At 32.7% G+C, this 21,478-nt stretch overlaps 2 protein-coding genes across 3 annotated transcripts; both read left to right on the forward strand.

Annotated features, from left to right (window-relative positions):
- The first annotated feature begins 7,471 nt into the window (after positions 1–7,471).
- Positions 7,472–8,190, forward strand: LOC116144053 (transcription factor MYB86-like). Its single transcript, XM_031429511.1, has 2 exons — positions 7,472–7,601; positions 7,838–8,190. The coding sequence occupies exons 1-2, from the start codon at positions 7,472–7,474 to the stop codon at positions 8,188–8,190; spliced, it is 483 nt and encodes a 160-aa protein (XP_031285371.1).
- A 4,523-nt stretch (positions 8,191–12,713) lies between these two features.
- LOC116144088 (DDB1- and CUL4-associated factor 4) lies at positions 12,714–20,738 on the forward strand. Of its 2 annotated transcripts, XM_031429542.1 has the most exons (13): positions 12,714–12,858; positions 12,954–13,081; positions 14,457–14,597; positions 14,933–15,063; positions 15,972–16,205; positions 16,705–16,883; positions 17,301–17,401; positions 17,812–17,967; positions 18,526–18,581; positions 18,653–18,710; positions 19,559–19,679; positions 19,762–19,872; positions 20,216–20,738. In XM_031429542.1, exons 1-13 carry the CDS (start codon positions 12,849–12,851, stop codon positions 20,332–20,334), a joined length of 1,545 nt encoding a protein of 514 aa, XP_031285402.1. In that variant the 5' UTR covers positions 12,714–12,848; the 3' UTR covers positions 20,335–20,738. The 2 variants fall into 2 exon arrangements, with proteins under 2 accessions (XP_031285402.1, XP_031285403.1); XM_031429543.1 differs by lacking the exon at positions 14,457–14,597.
- Positions 20,739–21,478: the final 740 nt, after the last annotated feature.

Here is a 21,478-nt window from a genome sequence, read left to right on the forward strand (position 1 = left end):
TTTACTTTATGCTTTATAGTAGAAGCTTAAGTGTCACAAAAGCTCTACTCATATAGAAAGCCATTAATAAATTAATTATAGTTCTTTTACATTTTCCTATCAAACAACTATCAAATTTTCACAAAAACTCTGCTCTTATAAGTTCTATTCTAAACAATTCTTCTTCCATAAGCTCACTAAAGAATTATACTAACGGACCCTAAAATTAACTTATACGGAAAAGGTACTAAAAGTTAATACCAACTAAATCCATACTTAGTCATTTGTAAGATCCTAACATAGTCTTAACAGGAAATGTTTGGTGGAAATATAATTTTTGTACTCATAAGTTGGTTTATTTGATCACCGTTGGTTGATTTTAAAAAATATTGAAATTCTTCATCTTAAACTTTTCATATATGTTTTTTATATAGAGAGAAATAAAAATAATAATATTACTTTAAACATTTGTAACTACAAAATAATGAAGAATGAAAATAAATAATATTATAAATGGTTGATATATAAAAATAAAAAGTAATGTGGTGTTAATTGTATAAATCCAATTTGTTCTGAAACATTTCTCAAATTAATTATCCGAATTGCTCATAGTTAGAGTGGTTATCAGTATTATTTTAGACACATTATTAGATTCTCGAATATAAGAATGCGACCTCTTTCATCCAAATTATGCAAGAAATAAAATAAACTTGAAACTATATATTATGTAGTTAGTTTGATAAAATAATAAACATCAATTTCAATTGGTATATAGACAGAAAACTTTAACTAGTCTAATTAAATAATAACTAACAATCAGCTCAAGTATGTAAAAAATAAGGTTTAAGAAGTTTCATTAATTATTGGTTCTTGTTAAGTTGCTTGTATTTTTATTTATGAAAAGTGCAACTCGCGGTAGACACCACAGTCATCTTAATCTCTGTTAAAAATATTAACAATTAGGGTGTTAATACTAAATTAGAGTGAAAAAATATCATACTTGACCTACTTAAGACCTTATTTTTAACTAGGGTGGGCAAAAAAATAAGGTAGAACAGAACCGGATGACTCAGGGTTTTGGTTTTTTTTTAGTTCTACCTGAAATCGGCCCTCACATGGTTGGTTCTGGTTCTAAAAAATCATAACCAATACTATGCGTTTCGATTCCAATTGGTTTCACCATTGCAGGTTTTTAGGAACCGAATTGTCGGTTTGATTCGTTCCGATTCAATACCCAGAATCATTCTTTCCGGTTCCGTTCCATGGATTTGGGCGGATATCACCCCAGTTTTAATCAAGAAAATTAATTATTGAAGTAGTTTCACCACATAGTTTAAGCTCTTGTTGCTCTTAAAGGTTATACAGTATTTTTTGTATTATATACTAATCATATGACTTAATTTCAATTAATTAATCAAGATTAAACAAAAAAAAGTAACAATCGAGTTTGAAACAAAGGTTGAACTGGAACTCTGGAAGCTACCAAAAAAAAAAAACCACTCATGAACAAATGGTCCTTTCATGAGTACATGTATTTTTCTTCTTCTTCTTTCTCTTTTCTCTCTCGATCTCTCTCCACGTTCCCTATCATACATGTATAATGCAGCCAAATTAAGAGATGTTTATAATTCCAATTTGAAGGAATTTATATGTCTAAGTACCCCCACTCACTAACGGTGAGCTTTATTTGATATATCATTGATCATCTTCAAGCTAGAGTGAGAGGAACGTTAAAATGGCGCATCACTGCGGCAGCAAAGAAAGTCAAGAGAGCCTGTGGTCTCCTGAAGAGATGAGAAGCTTATCAATATTTCACCGCTCATGGCCGGACTCTTGGATTTCTGTTGCCAAACTCGCAGGTAAAAATTGCATGGGACATTTTGACCTCAGGTTTTCATTGTAGCTACAATTGTTGCGTCAGAGATAAGCCAGAATTCCTTAGTGTCTCTCAGCGTTGGCATGGGACTATTGTGACGGAGGTTTTCATCATAGCTACAAAATTGTTGCGTCAGAATAGGCCAGATTCTGTAGTTAAGTTCTTGGTTTCTTAATTTGGTTACTTTAATTTGTTGTATGAATAATTTGTAGGGTTACAGAGATGTGGAAGAGTTGCAGTTGAGATGGATAAACTACTTGAGACCAGATCTGAAAGGGGTTCATTTACGAGCAAGAAGAGGACTATCATCGATGTTCATAGAATTCATGGCAACAGATGGGCGCAAATCGAAGCATTTGCCTGGAAGAACTGACAATGAGGTAAGAATTTTTGGAACTCATGCATTAAAAAGACCTTCTTGCTCAAGGGATTATCCCAACACTCACAATCTCCTCCTCCTTCTCAATTTTTTCATAACATCTCCAACAATTAGTAGCATGCAACAAAAAGAAGAAAAGCAGCTTCTTCCTCCATGTCCTCCTAAATTCACAAATGAAAGATATAATAATCCTTGTGGGCCATGAACTTGAAATCACCATTCTCGTGATAAACATTTTCCCCAATTCTTTCATTGCATGAAATCTCAAACCTACCAAATGTGACTACCTCCATGAGTTCCAAACCCTAATATTTTGGCAACAGAAGGCAAAATCATCCCCAAATGTCCCTGCTGTGTCTTCTTCCCCATTAAACCTAAGTGGGTTTGGCCTCATTGATGAGAATTGCATGTGGAATAATGAAACAACAATGGAGATTCAGCCCCAGCCTCAGAATGAGATCTATGAGTTGAATTGAGAAACCTAGGGCAAACAACAACATGAGCACATCATTTGATAGATCTTATTTCGATTTGATTTTGATTTGTGGAGTCAAACAGCAATGCCTTGTGAATGTATAGTAACCTTAGTGCCATACACTAATTTGCACGGTTGTTAATTAATAGGGCTTCAATTTTTTTTTTTTTTTTTTTTTAAGCTTTGTTGTCCGTACTTGGCCATCTCGCCACCTTGTTAAATGTTATAACGTTGTGTTGTCTTATATTGTTTTTCTCTGCTTATTTGATTGGTTCTTGTTAGTTAATTACTTTGTTACTTAATGTGGAGAAGTAAAAAACAAGAAGCACTTTAAATTGTTGGGGTTTTACGGAAATAGCCACATGTGAAAGGGTTCTTTAGAGAAGTGTCAAACTTTCACATCCACTTTATAAAACTCTTAATTTAATAAGGGTCCACAAGGAAAATTAACCCATTTGCTTTCCCCTGGGTTGATGACCCATGGTAAGGGGGATTGATTAATGTGTAAATGGTAAAATTTGTGTACATTTTAGTATGAGTTTGATTGTCCATGTCGATGTATAAGTCTTATATTTAAATTTATATACATGTGTGGTGGGATTAACATTTGTTCAATCGTTGTCTCTTTATCAATTTCAATTAACGATATTAGATACAATCTTCCCAACAAAAAAAAAAAAAAAAAGTGCTTTTACTTAAGTGTGCTACACAAAAAAGTAGTACCAAACCATAAAGAGTCCATTGCAGAATGAGTGTTACCTCTTTGTTATACTTATTTACATTATTGTGGGTTTCATTGTTCGTCATTGTAAAATTATCTTAAATTTAAATGGTATGCATGAGTCTTAGGTCACTTTGTTCGGTATTTGTCTCTTTGTTATATTACTTCAATTACCCACATTAGGTACTCAATACCAAAAGTCAGGTGTTGAGGAGATTTATCCTTGTATTTAAAAGAAATGTCATTGCTTGTGTATGTTAATTATACTTACATTAAGAAAGCATTGCTACTTAACCCATAAGGGACAAATAGAGAATCAGTGAAAAACCATTCCCAACTAGGGGTGTTCAAAACTGTTGACCGTTTTCTTAAACAATTGGTTTCAACCGGTTTCCCCCTAAGGCTTAAATTAATTATATATATTTTTTTAAATTTTTCTAATTTAAATTGTAAATATCACATACATATCCAAATAAAAATTATATTTATATATATGTAAAGGGAATTTAGGTTTAGGGAATTTATATAATATATATATATATATTATATTATAATATAGTAAATTGGTTAGTAAAACCGGTTTGCATTTTCTCCCAAACCGGTAATCGAACCAAAAATGCGGTTTTTCAATTTCTATACCCGAAACCAAACTGATTTTTCGGTTAACTGAAACTTCGGTTCAGTATTGGTTCAGTTCGGTTTTTGTATTTTTTTTAACACCCCTAATCCAACCATTTACATTAAAGTTGGGTTCGGTTGCAATTACGTAGTTCATAACAATCCATTAATTTATATGAATTTAAAAAATTCAAATTTTTTAATATAATTATTTAATTACTTAATAATTGATCAAAACTTTTTTAAATAATTATTTAAGAAATGAAGTGAGGTTTTATTATAGGATTTGATTTTTTAGTTCAATTTAAAATTTGGATACTGTACAGGAATTTTGGGAAGTTTTTGTTTTGTGTTTTTTATCCTTTTATTAAAAAAGAAAAAAGAAAAGCTCGTTAAACTTAGATATTACAATTTTAACATTAAAAGCGGGTCATTATCGACATTATAAACAATTGGGCCTTACAATAACTGTTTCGGCCGAACCCAAAAGATACAACCTTAACATCGTCATGGATTGACCCAAGATCTAACTCTTAGGGTTTTTAAAAAGAACAAAAATTTAAGGAGCCTACAAAATTAACCAAACCCATTCTTTAAATTAAAAACCCTTTCTTTTACAACTCAATTTCCAAAAAGAGCAATAATATTCATTCCAAAATTTCACTTCTCCAATGATTTGTCATCATATATGCATCAACATATTTACATGTCAATGCCACACATGATAACACGGAACATTAAGTATAAAATAAATTTTAAGATAAGTAATATATTATTCCAAAAACATTATTATTTTTTATTATTTTTCAAGACTACTAATATATTAAAATTCTTAAACCATATAATTGCATTATATAGATATTACAAGTGATTTAAAAAAAAAAAAGTATCCGTTTGTTTAATTATTTTTCCCTATCCTATTAATATTATTTCTAAAATACACGTTTTGTTTCCCTATTCTGAAAATACTATTATATTTTATTTAACTATTTTAAACCCCTAAGTTTATTAATTTAACTAAACACTCCTCGAAAAAAAAGTTTAGAAATTGACAAAAACACCGCCACCCACCCACATTTGTCAGATTCTGGCCATCACCGCTGGAAGGTGGCCGGAATCTAGTATAATGGCACACTACCGATTGGATCTGGCCAGTAGTGTATCGATCTATCATTTACCGACCAAATCCACCGTGGATTTGGTCAGAAAAAGCTAGATCTACGGCTAAAGATCTGGTCATTGATGGCTAGATCTTTGGCCATAACTGGTCTTCAATGACGGCCAAGAGATGGTCGTCGTTGATGGGACATGGTCGTCATTGACCATCAACGATAACCATCTCTTTGGCCATCGTTGACAACCAAACATGGCCAGATCTGGCATTTTTCGGCCAGATCCACAGTGGATCTAGTTGGAAAAGGCCATCTCGCCACACGACTGGCCATATCCAACCAATCGTGTGCTGTAACATCAGATTCCAGCCAGATTCCTGGCAACTGTGTGTGATGGGGGTGTTTTTGTCATTTTATAAAATTTTTATATATTGGGGTGTTTAGTAAATTAGCAAACCTAAGGGGTTTTTTTTGTTAATTTTTTAAATTCAACCTCGCAATAATCACCCAACTCTATCTAGCAATAATATTTCAAAAGAGTAATGCTACACTTACAAAAAAATCTTACAAAGATCTTCATACAAAGTGATGTAGCAAAAAATGAATGGAAGAATGAATATAATGAGTTTGACTTTTCTATTTATTTTTTACCACCTCACTTAATATGAAAATCTTTGTAAGTATAGTATTATTGATTTTAAAAATACTACTTAGAATAATAAAACAAACACATAACCCTATTAGTTGCGTTACTTCTATCAACACTTGATGGATGCATAAATTGTTATTTGAGAAACTTGAAAGGGAAAATTTTAATTTAAGAAACCTTAGGGGAAAATATCAACTCTTTNGATGTTGTCAACCAACGGTGGTTGGATTTTAAAAAATATTGAAATGTCTTCATCTTAAACTTTTCATATATGTTTTTATATAGAGAGAGAGAATAAAAATAATTAATATTATACATATAAACTTTGTATACACACAAAATTAATGAAAGAATGAAAATAAAATAAATTATAAATGGTTGATATATAAAAATAAAAAGTAATGTGGTGTTAATTTGTATAAATCCAATTTGTGTCTGAAACATTTCTCAAATTAATTATACGGCTAATTGCCAATAGTTAGAGTGGTTAATTCAGTATTATTTTAGACACATTATTAGATTCTCGAATATAAGAATGCGACCTCTTTCATCCAAAATTATGCAAGAATAAAATAAACTTGAAACTATATAATTATGTAGTTAGTTTGATAAAATAATATAAACATCAATTTCAATTGGTATATAGACAAGAAAACTTTAACTAGATCTAATTAAATAATGAACTAACAATCAGCTCAAGTATGTAAAAAATAAGGTTTAAGAAGTTATCATTAATTATTGGTTACTTGTTTAAGTATGCTTGTAATTTTATGTTATGAAAATGTGCAACTCGCGGTAGACACCACAGTCATCTTTAAATCTCTGTTAAAAATATTAACAATTAGGGTGTTAATTACTATTAATTAGAGTGAAAAAATATTCATACTTGACCTACTTAAGACCTTATAAGTTTTAACTAGGGGTGGGCAAAAAAATAAGGTAGAACAGGAACCGGGAGGTACTCAGGGTTTTGGTTTTAGTTTTAGTTCCTACCTGAAATCGGCCCTCACATGGTTGGTTCTGGTTCTAAAAAATCATAAACCAATACTATGCGGTTTCGATTCCAATTTCGGTTTCACCACTGCAGGTTTTTAGGAACCGAAATTAGTCGGTTTTGATTCTGATTCCGATTCCAAATCCAAGAATCAGTCTATTCCGGTTCCGATTCCATGGGATTTGGGCGGGTATCACCCCAGTTTTAATCAAGAAAATTAATTATTGAAGTAGTTTCACCACTATATTGGTTAAGCTCTTGTTGCTTCTTAAAGGTTATACAGTAGTTTTTGTATTATATACTAATCAATATTGACTTAATTTCAATTAATTAATCAAGATTAAACAAAAAAAAGTAACAATCGAGTTTGAAACAAAAGGTTGAACTGGAACTCTGGAAGCTACCAAAAAAAAAAAAAAACCACTCATTGAAACAAATGGTCCTTTCATGAGTACATGTATTTTTCTTCTTCTTCTTCTTCTTTTCTCTCTCGATCTCTCTCCACGTTTCCCTATCATACATGTATAATGCAGCCAAATTAAGAGATGTTTATAATTCCAAATTTGAAGGAATTTATATGTCTAAAGTACCCCACTCACTAAACGGTGAGCTTTATTTGATAATATCATTGATCATCTTCAAGCTAGAGGATGAGAAGGAACGTTAAAATGGCGCATCACTGCTGCAGCAAACAGAAAGTCAAGAGAGGCCTGTGGTCTCCTGAAGAAGATGAGAAGCTTATCAAATATTTCACCGCTCATGGCCAGGACTCTTGGAGTTCTGTTGCCAAACTCGCAGGTAAAAATCTGCATGGGACTATTGTGACTCAGGTTTTCATTGTAGCTGCGAAATTGTTGCGTCGAGATAAGCCAGAATTCCTATAGTGTCTCTCAGGCGTTGGCATGGGACTATTGTGACGGAGGTTTTCATCATAGCTACAAAATTGTTGCGTCAGAATAGGCCAGAATTCCTGTAGTTAAGTTCTTGGTTTCTTAATTTGGTTACTTTAATTTGTTGTTATGAATAATTTGTAGGGTTACAGAGATGTGGGAAGAGTTGCAGATTGAGATGGATAAACTACTTGAGACCAGATCTGAAAAGGGGTTCATTTACAGAGCAAGAAGAGAGGACTATCATCGATGTTCATAGAATTCATGGCAACAGATGGGCGCAAATAGCGAAGCATTTGCCTGGAAGAACTGACAATGAGGTCAAGAATTTTTGGAACTCATGCATTAAAAAGAAACTTCTTGCTCAAGGGATTGATCCCAACACTCACAATCTCCTCTCTCCTTCTCAATTTTTTCATAACAATACTTCCAACAATATTGTAGCATGCAACACAACAACAAGAAGCAGCAGCTTCTTCCTCCAATGTTCCTCCTAAATTCACAAATGAAAGATAATAATAATCCTTTGTGGAGGCCATGAACTTGAAATCACCATTCTCGTTGATAATAACATTTCCCCCATTCTTTATCATTGCATGAAATCTCAAACCTACCAAATGTTATGACTACCTCTCATGAGTTCCAAAACCCTAATATATTTTGGGCAACAGAAGCGAAATCATCCCCAAAATGTCCCTGCTGTCTCTCTTTTCTCCATTAAACCTAAGTGGGTTTGGCCTCTTGATGAGAATTGCATGTGGAATAATGAAACAACAATGGAGATTCAGCCTGCCAGCCTCAGAATGAGATCTATAAGTTGAAATTGAGAAACCTAATGGCAAAACACAAGATGAGCACTCATTTGATAGATCTTATTTCGATTTTGATTTTGATTTTGTGGAGTCAAACAGCAATGCCTTGTGGAAGGTATAGTAACCTTAGTGCCATACACCAATTTGCACGGATTGTTAATTAATAGGGGCTTCAATTTTTTTTTTTTATTTTTTATTTTTGAAGCTTTGTTGTCCGTACGTGGCCATCTCGACACCTTTTTAAATGTTATAAACAGTTTTGTGATGTCTTGTATAGTTTTTCTCTTGCTTATTTGATTGGTTTCTTGTTAGTTAATTACTTTTGTTACTTAATGATGGAGAAAGTAAAAACAAGAAGCACTTTAAATTGTGGGGGTTTACGGAAATAGCCACATGTGAAGGGTTCTTTAGAGAAGGGTCAAACTTTCACACTCACTTTTATAAAACTCTTAATATTAATAAGGGTCACAAAGAAATAACCCATTTGCTTTCCCCTGGGGTTGATGACCCATGGTAAGGGGGAGATTGATTAATGTGTAAATTGTAAAATTTGTGTACATTTTATATAGTTTGATTGTCCGACGTCGATGTATAAGTCTTATATTTAAATTATTATACATGTGTGGTGGGATTAAACATTTGTTCAATCGTTGTCTCTTTATCATATTTCAATTAACGATATTGATAAATCAATTTTAACGTCAAGAAAACATTCTTCACAACAACACAAAAAAAAAAGTGCTTTTACTTAAGTGTGCACGGTTTACCTACATAAAAAAGTAGTACCAAACCCATAAAAGTCCATTGCAAATGAGTGTTACCCTCTTTGTTATACTTATTTACATGTATGTGGGTTTCATTGTTCGTCATTGTAAAATTAGTCTTAAATTTAAATGGTATGCATGAGTCTTAGGTCGGACATTTGTTCGGTATTTGTCTCTTTGTTATATTACTTCAATTACCCACATTAGGTACTCAATACCAAAAGTCATGTGTTGAGGAGATTTATCCTTGTATTTAAAAGAAATGTCATTTGCTTGTGTATGGTTAATTATACTTACATTAAGATAAGCATTGCTACTTAACCCATAAAGGGACAAACTAGAGAATCAGTGAAAAACCATTTCCAACTAGGGGTGTTCAAAACTGGTTGACCGTTTTCTTGAACCAAACTGGTTTTCAACCGGTTTCCCCCTTAAGGCTTAAATTAATATATATATTTTTTTTAATTTTTCTTGATTTAAATTGTAAATATCAACAATACATATCCAAATAAAAATTAAATATTCATATATATGTAAAGGGAATTTAGGTTTAGGGAATTTTTTTTATATTTTAATTATATATATATATATATTATAATATAGTAAATTGGTTAGTAAAACCGGTTTGCATTTTCTCCCAAACCGGTAATCGAATCAAAAATGCGGTTTTTCAATTTCTATAAACCGAAACCGAACTGATTTTTCGGTTAACTGAAAATTCGGTTCAGTTATTGGTTCAGTTCGGTTTTTGCATTTTTTTTAACACCCCTAATTCCAACCATTTACATTAAAGTTGGGTTCGGTTGCAATTACGTAGTTTACATAACAATCCATTAATTTATATGAATTTAAAAAATTTCAAATTTTTTAATATAATTATTTAATTACATTAATAATTGATCAAAACTTTTTTAAATAATTATTTAAGAAATGAAGTGAGGTTTTATTATATGGAGGTTGAATTTTTTAGTTCAATTTAAAATTTGGATACATGTACAGGAATTTTGGGAAGTTTTTGTTTTGTGTTTTTTATCCTTTTATTAAAAAAAGAAAAAAGAAAAAAGCTCGTTAAACTTAGATACTTACAATATTAACATTAGAAGCTGGTCATTATCGACATTTAATAAACAATTGGGCCTTACAAATAACTATTTAGGCCGAACCCAAAAGATACAACCTTAACATCGTCATGGATTGACCCAAGATCTAACTAGGGTTTTTTAAAAAGAACAAAAATTTAAGGAGCCTACAAAAATTAACCAAAACCCATTCTTTAAATTAAAAACCCTTTCTTTTATAACTCAATTTCCAAAAAGAGCAATAATATTCATTCCAAAATTTCACTTCTCCAATGATTTGTCATCATATATGCATCAACATATTTACATGTCAACACGGAACATTAAGTATAAAATAAATTTTAAGATAAGTAATATATTATTCCAAAAACATTATTATTTTTTATTATTTTTCAAGACTACTAATATATTAAAATTCTTAAACCATATAATTGCATTATATAGATATTACAAGTGATTTAAAAAAAAAAAAGTATCCGTTTGTTTAATTATTTTTCCCTATCCTGTTAATATTATTTCCAAAATACACGTTTTGTTTCCCTATTATGAAAATACTATTATATTTTATTTAACTATTTTAAACCCCTAAGTTTATTAATTTAACTAAACACTTATCGAAAAAAAAATTTAGAAATTGATAAAAACACCGTCACCCACCCACATTTGTCAGATTCTGGCCACCACCGTTGGAAGGTGGTCGGAATTTGGTATAATGGCGCACTACCGATTGGATCTGGCCGGTAGTGTATCGATCTATCATTTACCGCCAAATCCACCGTGGATTTGGTCAGAAAATGCTAGATATAGGGCTAAAGATCTGGTCGTTGTCTTCAATGACGGCCAAGAGATGGCCGTTGTTGATGGGATATGGTCGTCATTGACCATCAACGATAACCATCTCTTTGGCCATTATTGACAACCAACATGGCCAGATCTGACATTTTCCAGCCAGATCCACGGTGGATCTAGTTAGAAAAGGCCATCTCGCCGCACAACTGGCCATATCCAACCAATCGTGCGCCGAAACATCAGATTCCGACCAGATTCCTGGCAACTGTGCGTGATGGGGGTGTTTTTGTCATTTTATAAAAATTTTATATATTGGGGTGTTTAGTTAAATTAGCAAACCTAGAGGGTTTTTTGGTTAATTTTTTAAATTCAACCTCGCAATAATCACCCAACTCTACCTAGTAATAATATTTCAAAAGAATTATGCTACACTTACAAAGAAATCTTACAAAAATCTTCATACAAAGTGATGTAGCAAAAAATGAATGGAAGAGTGAATATAATGAGTTTGACTTTTTATTTGACTTTTCTATTTATTTTTTATCACCTCACTTGATATGAAAATCCTTATAAGATTTCTTTGTAAGTATAATATTATTAATTTTAAAAATACTACTCAAAATAATAAAACAAACATACAACTACTGATGGCAATGGGCCGGGCCGAGACCGGGTACCCCTTAGCCCAGGCCCAAGCCCGACCTCATGACACAGGCCCAAGCCCGGCCTGAGCCCGCTACGGGTATGATAGGCAAAGCCCAAGCCCGGCCCGACGGGTTTTTTATAACCGCAGGCCCGGCCCAAGCCTGCCTTTTTTAATAATGTTTATTTTTAAATATTAATAAATTTCAAATTTTTTTATATTTTTAATTTTAGAAATAGTTTTTAAATATTAATTGAAGCTATTTCCACAAATAATTTAAGCAATAAGCGAGCAATTAAAACTCCATAATAGTTGATTATACTAACTTTTCAGCTGTGCATAATATGTTATGGTGAAATCCACTTTAATAAGTTGAACTAAACCATCTAACTCATTTAAGGCAATTTAACATGTTAAACCTTTAATATGGATGAAAATTGAGGTTAGGGTTGGGAAAAATGGATATATATATATATATATTATATATATATATATATATATATATATTATTAATATATATATATTATATATATATAATATTATATAGGATAATATTGTAATTAAATATAGTATAAGGGTAAATTAGTAAAATAATACTAAATTTGCGGGGGGGGGCCGGGCCGGGCCGGGCCTAAAGATATACCCATGCCCGGCCCGTACCCGAGGTCGGGCCTCAAAATCAAGCCCAGCCCGCCAACCTCAGGTAAACCCGCTCTTTCGGGCCGGGCCGGGCCGGGTACCCAAATGTCGGACCCATTGCCATCTCTACATACAACACTATTAGTTACGGTACTTCTATCAACACTTGACGGATGCGTAAATTGTTATTTGAGAAACTTGAAAGGGAAAATTTTAATTTAGAAACCTTAGGGGAAAATACAACTCTTTTAAAATGTTAGTAACAGACAAACCTGTGACGAAACGCCCGTTTTGATTGAAAGGGGGTTCCGCCGCCAATTACCAGGCGTACTTTAATGCTCCACCGCTCTCCACAAAACTTAAACAACTCAAACACTCCACTTCACTCCCACCAACACTTCTTCTCTTTCAACTCAACAACAAGCGACAATGCCTCAAGGTTCTCTCTCAATCTCTCTCCAATTCCATTTGTTTCCCTTTTTTTTTTTTCCCTAATTTGCTTTGTAGTATTATTTATTCAATTATTTGTTGCAGACCTTCCTGGGTTCTATTATGATGCCGAGAAGAACCGGTACTTCCCCATCAAAGGTCCCATTCCCGGCACTTCTCGTCCTCGAATTCCTTCTGCTTCATCTCAGAACCCACTTTCAAACTCTACCCAGGTACTTTTTTTTTTCCTTTTTGAGATTTTGGGTTGATTGTGAAGCAGTGACTTCACATTTTTGATAAATTTTATGAGGTTTTAGATGGGTGTTTACGAGATTTGGAAGATTTCGAAATCTGAGGAGGGTTTTTTGCCTGTTTCTCAAATTTGAGTTTGCAGATATTTAGGTTAAAATTTAGGGGGTTTAAAAATTCAGTGGTATTTTAGCTGATTATAAGGTAAAATTTTAAACTTTAGATGGGTGTTTAGTTTATGAAGATTCTGAAAATTCTGAGGTCTGCATTTCAAGTTATTGTTTGCAAATAATTAGGTCAGCATTCAGGGTATTCAAACCATAGACAGTTACTTGATTTTAAAGTTTCATTGAGAGTTTGAGCTGTTTACAAGCTTAATTGAAGTGGGTAAGAGGCAGTGACCACACATTACTGATTAAGTTTGAAACTTTAGATGAGTGTTGAAGGGTTTATCAAGATTTTGAGAATCCAGAGAAGTGTTATTGTCTATTTTTCGAGTTAGGATTTTCATGTAATTAGGTCAAATTTGGAGCTGATTACTTGTGTACAGCTGAAGTGGGTAATAAACAGAGAATTCCTTTTTGTGATAAAGAAATAACTTCAGATGCATGTTGAAAAGTTTATGAAGATGATGAGAAGTCAGTTAACAATTCCGTCTTTTTTTCAAGTTAGGCTTTGCATGTGTGATCATATGTTGTCGATTACATATGCTTTTACTCTTTTGGTATATGTTACTGGTTGTTTAAATTATGTTTCAAATGCGTTTGGTAGCTTTGTTGGGGAATATTTGCTATTATCATAAAAAAATGCTCTAAATTCATTTGTGAGTTTAACTGTTTCAGTTAATGGGTCTCATTTTATGTGATCATGACCAAGGGAAAGGTGATCACTGATGTTTTTTAGATTAGAAGATATGACTATGTTAGGTGAATTAGTGAATTGTTAGATAGAGGTGAATTTCAAGTTGTGGGAACTCAATGGTCTCTTTTTTTTAACTATACTAAGTTGAGGGTTATGCATCTACATGCTGACCACATACTAATTGTTACCATAATTTGGTGCCTTGTATAAGCACTTGATCTTTCAATAGAGCAAAAATTTGATTTTGTTTTGGAGATGTACTTGGATATTTGATTTTTCCTTGAGAAAGACAGGAAGATGCTTTAATTTGTTTGTTTAATCTTGTCTGTTGGTTTTAAAAAAGTTACTTAAGCTGTTAAAAATTATGTTCATTTTGCTTTTAAAAAAAGTTCTTGCTTTTGAATATGTTACTATGGCTATGTTATTAGTTCTTTTCTTTAGGTTCAGTCATCGATTTCTGTTACAAAGTCCTAGATTTAGTTTCTTCGTTCACTGCAGCCAGCCAAGTCACTTCGGACTGGTGAAAGAACTTCGAAATTGCTTCAGGTCAGGGAGTTGAATGGTAATGTTCTGTCTCTCACTAAAGGGAAGCGTAAGTTTAAGGAGGAATTTCAAAAGAAACTAGTTTCACAACCTGTGGTAAGTTTATTGACTTTGATCTTGTGATTTTGTAAGTTACTGCTTTTCTTTTTGATTGACTTAAGTCCCGTATAGTTCTCACATTCAAATCTAAGGGGTTGGTTGTGATGAAGTTATTTTGTCGGACTATGGGAAAATTTTTTGTGACAAATATGTATTGTGTGTTCACATATTTTGAGTGGAATGATGTAAATACACGACTTTTGAGTATTTATAATTTTTAAGGTCTTACTGGGAATGGGAATTTTTCTTTTTCAACATTTTTGGTGAATATTGTGGTAACCTTTCTCTATCAAAATCATCTTATTGTTTTTATTAAATTTCATGCAATTTAGGTTCTCAAGTATCAAGGAACAAGACATAGAGCTGATGCTGCTTTACAGCCGATACATGTTAAATTAAACACATCTACGGGTCAAAGGGAAATTGACGCTGTATTAGCAGGCAGTATAAATGGCACTTTGAGGTATATATAAAGTTGTAATCTGATGAATTTGTTATTGCCTCCTCTGAAATAAATGCAAGACCTTCAAAATGTTCTTAATGGTTGATAATTTTATTGTCACATAGTTTCCTGTAATCATTATTTGAGTTGGAATATAATGTGTAAGGGATTGGATAATTTGCTCTCCATGAGTTCATTAATTGGTGATTGGACAGACTCCCTCTATTGTCTTTCTCCATGTCTCTCCGTGTGTGCGCATCTTTCTTTTCAAATAACCAAGAATAACTGAACTTGTTATTTTTTAATAGGCCATGTACCTCTAAGGCTCACAAATATATAGGTGAGAATTGAGTGATTGATGAAGGCCAAGTTCTTGGGAGATTGAGAGAAACAAAAGAATATATGAAGATAATAGAGGGATGATCTTCCTCTCTTGTGGACAATGTTAAATTTTGGGCCTTCTTGTGGGCCTCTCTTTCTTAAAAAGTTAAGAGATATTTCCTTTTCCTTCCTTTTTAATTGGGAAGTGATGATCTCCTAACCTTATACTTTTCTTTGTGATTAATTTTCAAGTCTTTAGTTAGGCCTTTAGTGGATAGCTAGTGCCCATATGTGTATAATCTACAATCTCTGTTTTTAATAATATACTTTGTTTCCTAAAAGGAAAATCATGTCTGAATTCCAGTAAATTTTGGGTTGAAAGTGTTTGACCTAAACTACCTCTTTTTATATAACACGGATATTTAGTAAGCTTCTTGTTGTTGCTATAACATTGTTATTGTTCATAATAGCACTATGAAATGATGTTTGCATCTGACTTCTCATCCCTTACTTTAAGTTTTTATTGTTGATATGGTTCTTTGAGATATTTACACTGCCTTTAACTGTTCATCACAACCTATTGCTTTTGAAGTTTGGTGCTCTCGCAGTTTGTTTGGAGTTGGAAAAGTTGGACAACATTTTGATACTGGAATAAATTTCCTTCCAGATCGTGTGGGGCCTCGTGTTAAAGAAAACAAAGCAGAAAGTTATAAAGAAGCTGAGCATATTTGGATACCTGAAGGAGCTTCAATACTAATGTCATCTCGTGTATCTTCTATAAAATTGCCTAGAAAGTACTCTTCTTGTGAACTGGATGATGGTTTTAACTGCCGGCGTACAGTGTATCCTTTTGCAACTTCAGATTTTCATTAACTCTTCTGTATATTTCTTCATATATAACAAATTTCAGCTTGTTTTTTTTAGTAATTAATAGCTTTTCTTTGCACTTGATGGAAATAAAAAATGTTTCTCGGTACTGTTAAACTTTATCTTGTGTCATTTGTCCAGGTTCCTGAACCAGTTAGGGATCTCTTGGTCAGTGTCTTTATGCTTGCGGATCTATTATTGGTTTGAGTAGAATGTGGGCCCTACTTTCCTGGTAGTGATCCTGGAGCTTGTCTTCATTGGATTTATTAGGAAGACGAAACCAGTGTCTGATTGTTTATGCGATAGATGGTGCAGAAGCCTTCCTTGGATTGGTGGCATTTATATTTTCTCTTTTACAACCTTTTGGTCTTTAGAAGTTTAGTTATGCATTGTGACACAGCCACCAATTTTAATGTGGTCTTCGTTAGTTGTCTCATAAATAATTTCTTTCTTTGCCTTAACATAAGGAAACAGGGTAACTACTTTGGGATCGGGGACACCTGGTGGAGCTATATATGTTCTTAGTCTTGATGATCCATTTGAATTTCCCCCTGGGCTTTTTTCCATTAGGCAGAGGATGACTTCAGTTGCTTCTTTCAATTGTACCATATGGACTGCAGATTGCAACTCTAGTGCGAGCGAAGCAGTTGTTGGCAAGTTTTTTTTTTTTTCAATATTATTTTTTGTTTTCTGTTTTTGTTTCATTGTACTATTTTACTTCCTGAATTTACTTTGATATTCTCTTCTATTTACTACTGCTTTTTCAGTCTTCTGATTTTAATAGTTGAATTCATGTATTTAAGTTAGCCTACTTAGATTTCGATATATAGACTCTGACTTGTATCTTAAGCTTTATTAATGTAAATTCAGGAAGTAGACAGACTTTTCTTTGAGTGAGTTAGGATCTTGAAGTTCAGTAAGGTTTTAATTTGTTGGGAATAATTACAATTTATAAAAGTTGCAGAGTGTAAAAGAAAAGACAATGATGGTTATCTTGCCCTTGAATTTTTTTCAGGTATATTTAATGTTCAGAGATTTATATGTTTTCTTTGATCTTTTGTTTGCTGTAGGAACCAATCGTGGTGCTGCTATGGTCAATTTGGAAACAGGGTCAACATCATGGGTGTGCTGTGGTAAAAGTGATGTTTTTGCACAACAACTTAATGAGTCGGTAACTTTTACATCATTTAAGGATCTCTTAAATCATTCAAGGTTCTCTAGACTCGTGTAGTTTGCTTGATCATCCCAGATCTATCTATACTTGGATTCTTTAGGTCTATATTAGCTAGCATGTGTTTTTTAGTTTTGCCTGTATTTTATTTTTTACTTTTCTGTTTCTAATTGTAGACATTATATCATTCGTGTATGGAAATTTATCATGCCAACATGAAGATATCCATATATTCTGTGCTAGTTTTCAGTGTTGTGTATGGTTAATATGTTTTTGCATTTCAAAGTGCTCCAATTGTTTGGCAATCTTAATTACATGGATATGGTTCTTGAGTTATTTTTATTTTCTTTTAATTAAGCTGACCATCTTCTAGTAGTTCTTGAAATTGAGTTAATTATTTCTTGTTGCAGGGCAAGGTCATTTTATGCGGACTTAGAAATGGAGCAATTGTGACAGTTGATGTTCGTGAGAGACCACAAGGGTCTGCTAGAAGACTTATTAGACACCGGATACCTTACTCACCTTTGAGAAAAACTGTTCAAAATTCTAATAAACAATGGTTTGAGGTATGAATGATCGTTTAATGTGATGAATTTTACCCATTATTTTTACAGAGTGACCACCCTTGCCATCATTCCAAGAGTATACTGTGCTGTTGGCAAGTCACAGTGGTGGTCCTACCCCTGTTTGTCTGGCATGTTGAGTAATTGAGTCACTATAGCATGTGGTCCCTTGGATTGTTCTTTTGAATCGAATGGCCTTGCCTACTTGGGTCTCTTTCATTGCTCTGAATCAAAGGGCTTCTCTGGTAATTGGCTTCATTTGGGTGACCACCCTTATGCATGGACACCTTTTGTGGTCATCCACTATTACTGATTTCTGGAAAAGTGATTTCTCTTCTTTACTTTTATATAGAAACTCCTCTTAATTCAAGCATGTAGTTGCAGGGTAAGGTCTGCCAAAGTTTTTGCTGTTTTCTATTATTTTTCCTTTGATTTTGTTTGTCTGATTTTATGTAACCTATTTGGATCATTAATGCGATAATTTTTTAACATGAACATCTGCCTGGAGCTGCAATTTTTGGTCAAACCTAGAATAATAGATCCAAAACTCTTGTTTTGCAGCTGAGTGGAAACATTTGTCCTTCACGCACTGCTTTTATGCCTTCGTCTATTACCAGGTAGTTGACTTTTACAACATTTAATTAACTTGTGACTTTCAATTTTAATTTCTTTGTTTTTGAAATTGTAGTTTGGTATCATTACGTTTCTACGATCAATACTTCTTGGCAAGTGCAATGGATGGATCGGTTAGTGTTCATTCTTCATTTGCGCTCCTTTTTGGATACTTGCTGACTCTGCATATTCCTCCATTGTATTTAACAAAGTCACATTACATGACATTAATTAGATTTTTAATGTTGTGGCTCCATTCCCATCAAAGTATTTTTCTGATAGAAATTCTTTTTCCAATGAACTACACTTTAAACCAGTCCTAATCTAGGACGTATCTTTGTATCTTCTCTTTATTTCTAATTTTCTTATTTCACTGTCTCTCTCTTTTCTTTTCTTCCCCTCTATAAAACAAATTGATACTAGGTCTTCGGTATAGAACCTCAAGACTTGGCCATTTAGATGAGGCATAAGCTTTAATTGAATAGCAAGATGTTTTGTTGGTTAATTTGCCATTGTTTTCTTGATGATACTTTTAAAAAGGTATTATGTTGTAGCAGACTTGAAATTGATATCTGCTATAACATAAAAGAATATGGCCTGTCAATTAGCTTCATTGGTCTCTTTGAACTTTAAATTGTTAAATATTATCTGTCATGGATTTGTTAGTTTCAGATTAAAATTATCATGTTGATAGAACTTAAGGGGACATCCTCTCTGTTACTATAATACCTCTAGATGTATCTAAATTTAGTTTATTTAATCGTTCAATCAACTAATTTTTCCGAAATCTTTCTTCCCATAGTCGAGGAGAAATTTATTCTTTTGCCTGTAACCGTGTAATGCTTAATGAACTGTCTGAACTTTTCTTGTGGATCATTGAGGAATCTTGCTTTATTAACCTGTGTAATTAACGAAGACTGATACGATAGGAGAAATTATGTAAAGCACCCTTCATAAGTGGGCTTTAATGTTCTTTTCACAGGTTATGCTTTATGATCATCGCCTAAGTAAGAGAGGGCCCATACAATCATATGAAGGGCATGCTAATTCTCACACTCTGTTACAGCTTGCAGTAGACCAATCTGAGAGATTTGTTATGGCAGGTTTGAAACATGTTAAATCACATATTTTTTGTTTTGTTTTAACCAGTCACAAAAATTAGAACTCTCAAATATGATGTCGTAGGTGGAGAGGACTGCAACTTACGTATTTGGAGTATCAAATCTGGAGAACTGCTCTTTCAAGAAAAGGTTTCTGATTCAGCCCCATCTACTGTGAGCTGGCGACTAGTCGAAAGTAAATTTACTCAGCCTCTCATTTATTATGTGTCATCTTTTTCGTTATTTATTTTTTAGTGTTCTGCCTGATTCCATGGAGGGAAAGGATTTTGATAAATCTATGAAACTTCGGTACAATGATTTTAAAGTCAACTCATAAATTATATATGCACAGTGGACAGCTTGATTGCATCTTTGTATTTATGTTTCTTATCAAAAACAAGGAGACTATCATAATTTCTGGGAAGATTTATAACGAAATTTGTAATGATAAAGTATATCTGTATTTCAACAATGTCCGGATACTATTTGACTTGCTTTTTCTTACCTTCATAATAATTTCATGTTCATCTTCCCTGCAGGGCCTCTTGGAAATCCAGACGAAAAGCAAAGCCAAAATGAGCTTCAGTTTGCGGAGAGCCTTAGATGGGAAGCTTGGTTTGGATCAGTGGATGGACTGTACCACATGGGTTGGCCTTGATTCTTCCATTATCTTCAAGTAACAATTATAAACTAAAAAGCGTGCAGTTAGTCTTCAACTGGTGTTGCAAAGCAAGAAATTAAATTTATTTTTTTTAACTTTTTCGATAATCCTAAAATCCGCTGATCATACTGAAGCTCCCACTGAACCCCAAAATCTATGGGAAGTAGGAAACAATAGATTCTCACTTTGTATAAAATAAGAGATTTTTGGTTATGTCGTTGCCTGGATTCTCATTCTGTAGAAAGTGTTTATAGGCTGAAAAATTAGGCTATGCATAAGGTGAAACTTTTGATTTCTATTTTTAATATTTGAAAATATGTTTGATGTAATATTGTAGACTGTGTTAATATTATTCACAAGTTTTATATTACATATATACGATTTTACAAGTTTTACGTTAATGTATCAGTTTTATTTTGTACCATAGGTATTTGTATATACTTTTATAGTTTTATATGGATAATTACTGATATCTAACATTGAAATTGACTAACAAAAATTAAAAATTGGAATAAACATTTGGTAGGGTAACAAGACAATCATTATTATGAATTTATGAGGGACAAAATGTGGATTCATCTCAATCTTCATAGCTCTTGGAATGGATGTTTGATTTGACATATATTTGACTTGGTTCTTGTTTTGTTTCAATACATGATATAAATATTTGCCTTCAGATAATTACAAACAAATTGCATTCAAAGAGATATCTAAGTATATCCTTTATGTATTATTGTAGTTTAGCAAGAAATAGTTTTGAGTTCATATGTTTATATGTAATGGAGTGGGTGAAGAGGAGTATTTGCGATTTAAGTGAGGGATTGAGATGGTGAATTGTTGCGTTAGTCTTCCTCCGAAGATCAGTTGAGATACATGTAAGTTGGCTCGAATAATTTGGTTACCAAAAAAAAAAAAAAGTGGATGAAGAGAATATTTTTATTTTATATAATTAAGCTATTTGTTTGTAATTATATATTTTTTAAATGAATTCTATTATAAAGGGAGACTAAAAGGTGCTACCCTTTTTTTTTTACATAAGTTATGATACGATAATTGTGATATAATTTTTAATTAAGAAATATTTTGTTTCAAATAGTTTCAAGGGTAGAGTTGATTTTTTTTTTCATCTTATTAGAGTTAT

Source organism: Pistacia vera, unplaced genomic scaffold (assembly GCF_008641045.1).
Source record: "Pistacia vera cultivar Batoury unplaced genomic scaffold, PisVer_v2 Contig437, whole genome shotgun sequence".
Lineage (NCBI taxonomy): Eukaryota > Viridiplantae > Streptophyta > Magnoliopsida > Sapindales > Anacardiaceae > Pistacia > Pistacia vera.

Excerpts from the sequence above, each read along its gene's own strand:
- LOC116144088 (XM_031429542.1), top strand. Across the intron at positions 13,082-14,456 it reads CACTTTCAAACTCTACCCAG|CCAGCCAAGTCACTTCGGAC; the intron begins GTACTTTTTTTT and ends CGTTCACTGCAG. Across the intron at positions 17,402-17,811 it reads CACAACAACTTAATGAGTCG|GGCAAGGTCATTTTATGCGG; the intron begins GTAACTTTTACA and ends TTCTTGTTGCAG.
- LOC116144053 (XM_031429511.1), top strand. The coding sequence starts at position 7,472 with ATGGCGCATCACTGCTGCAGCAAACAGAAAGTCAAGAGAGGCCTGTGG. Across the intron at positions 7,602-7,837 it reads TTCTGTTGCCAAACTCGCAG|GGTTACAGAGATGTGGGAAG; the intron begins GTAAAAATCTGC and ends AATAATTTGTAG.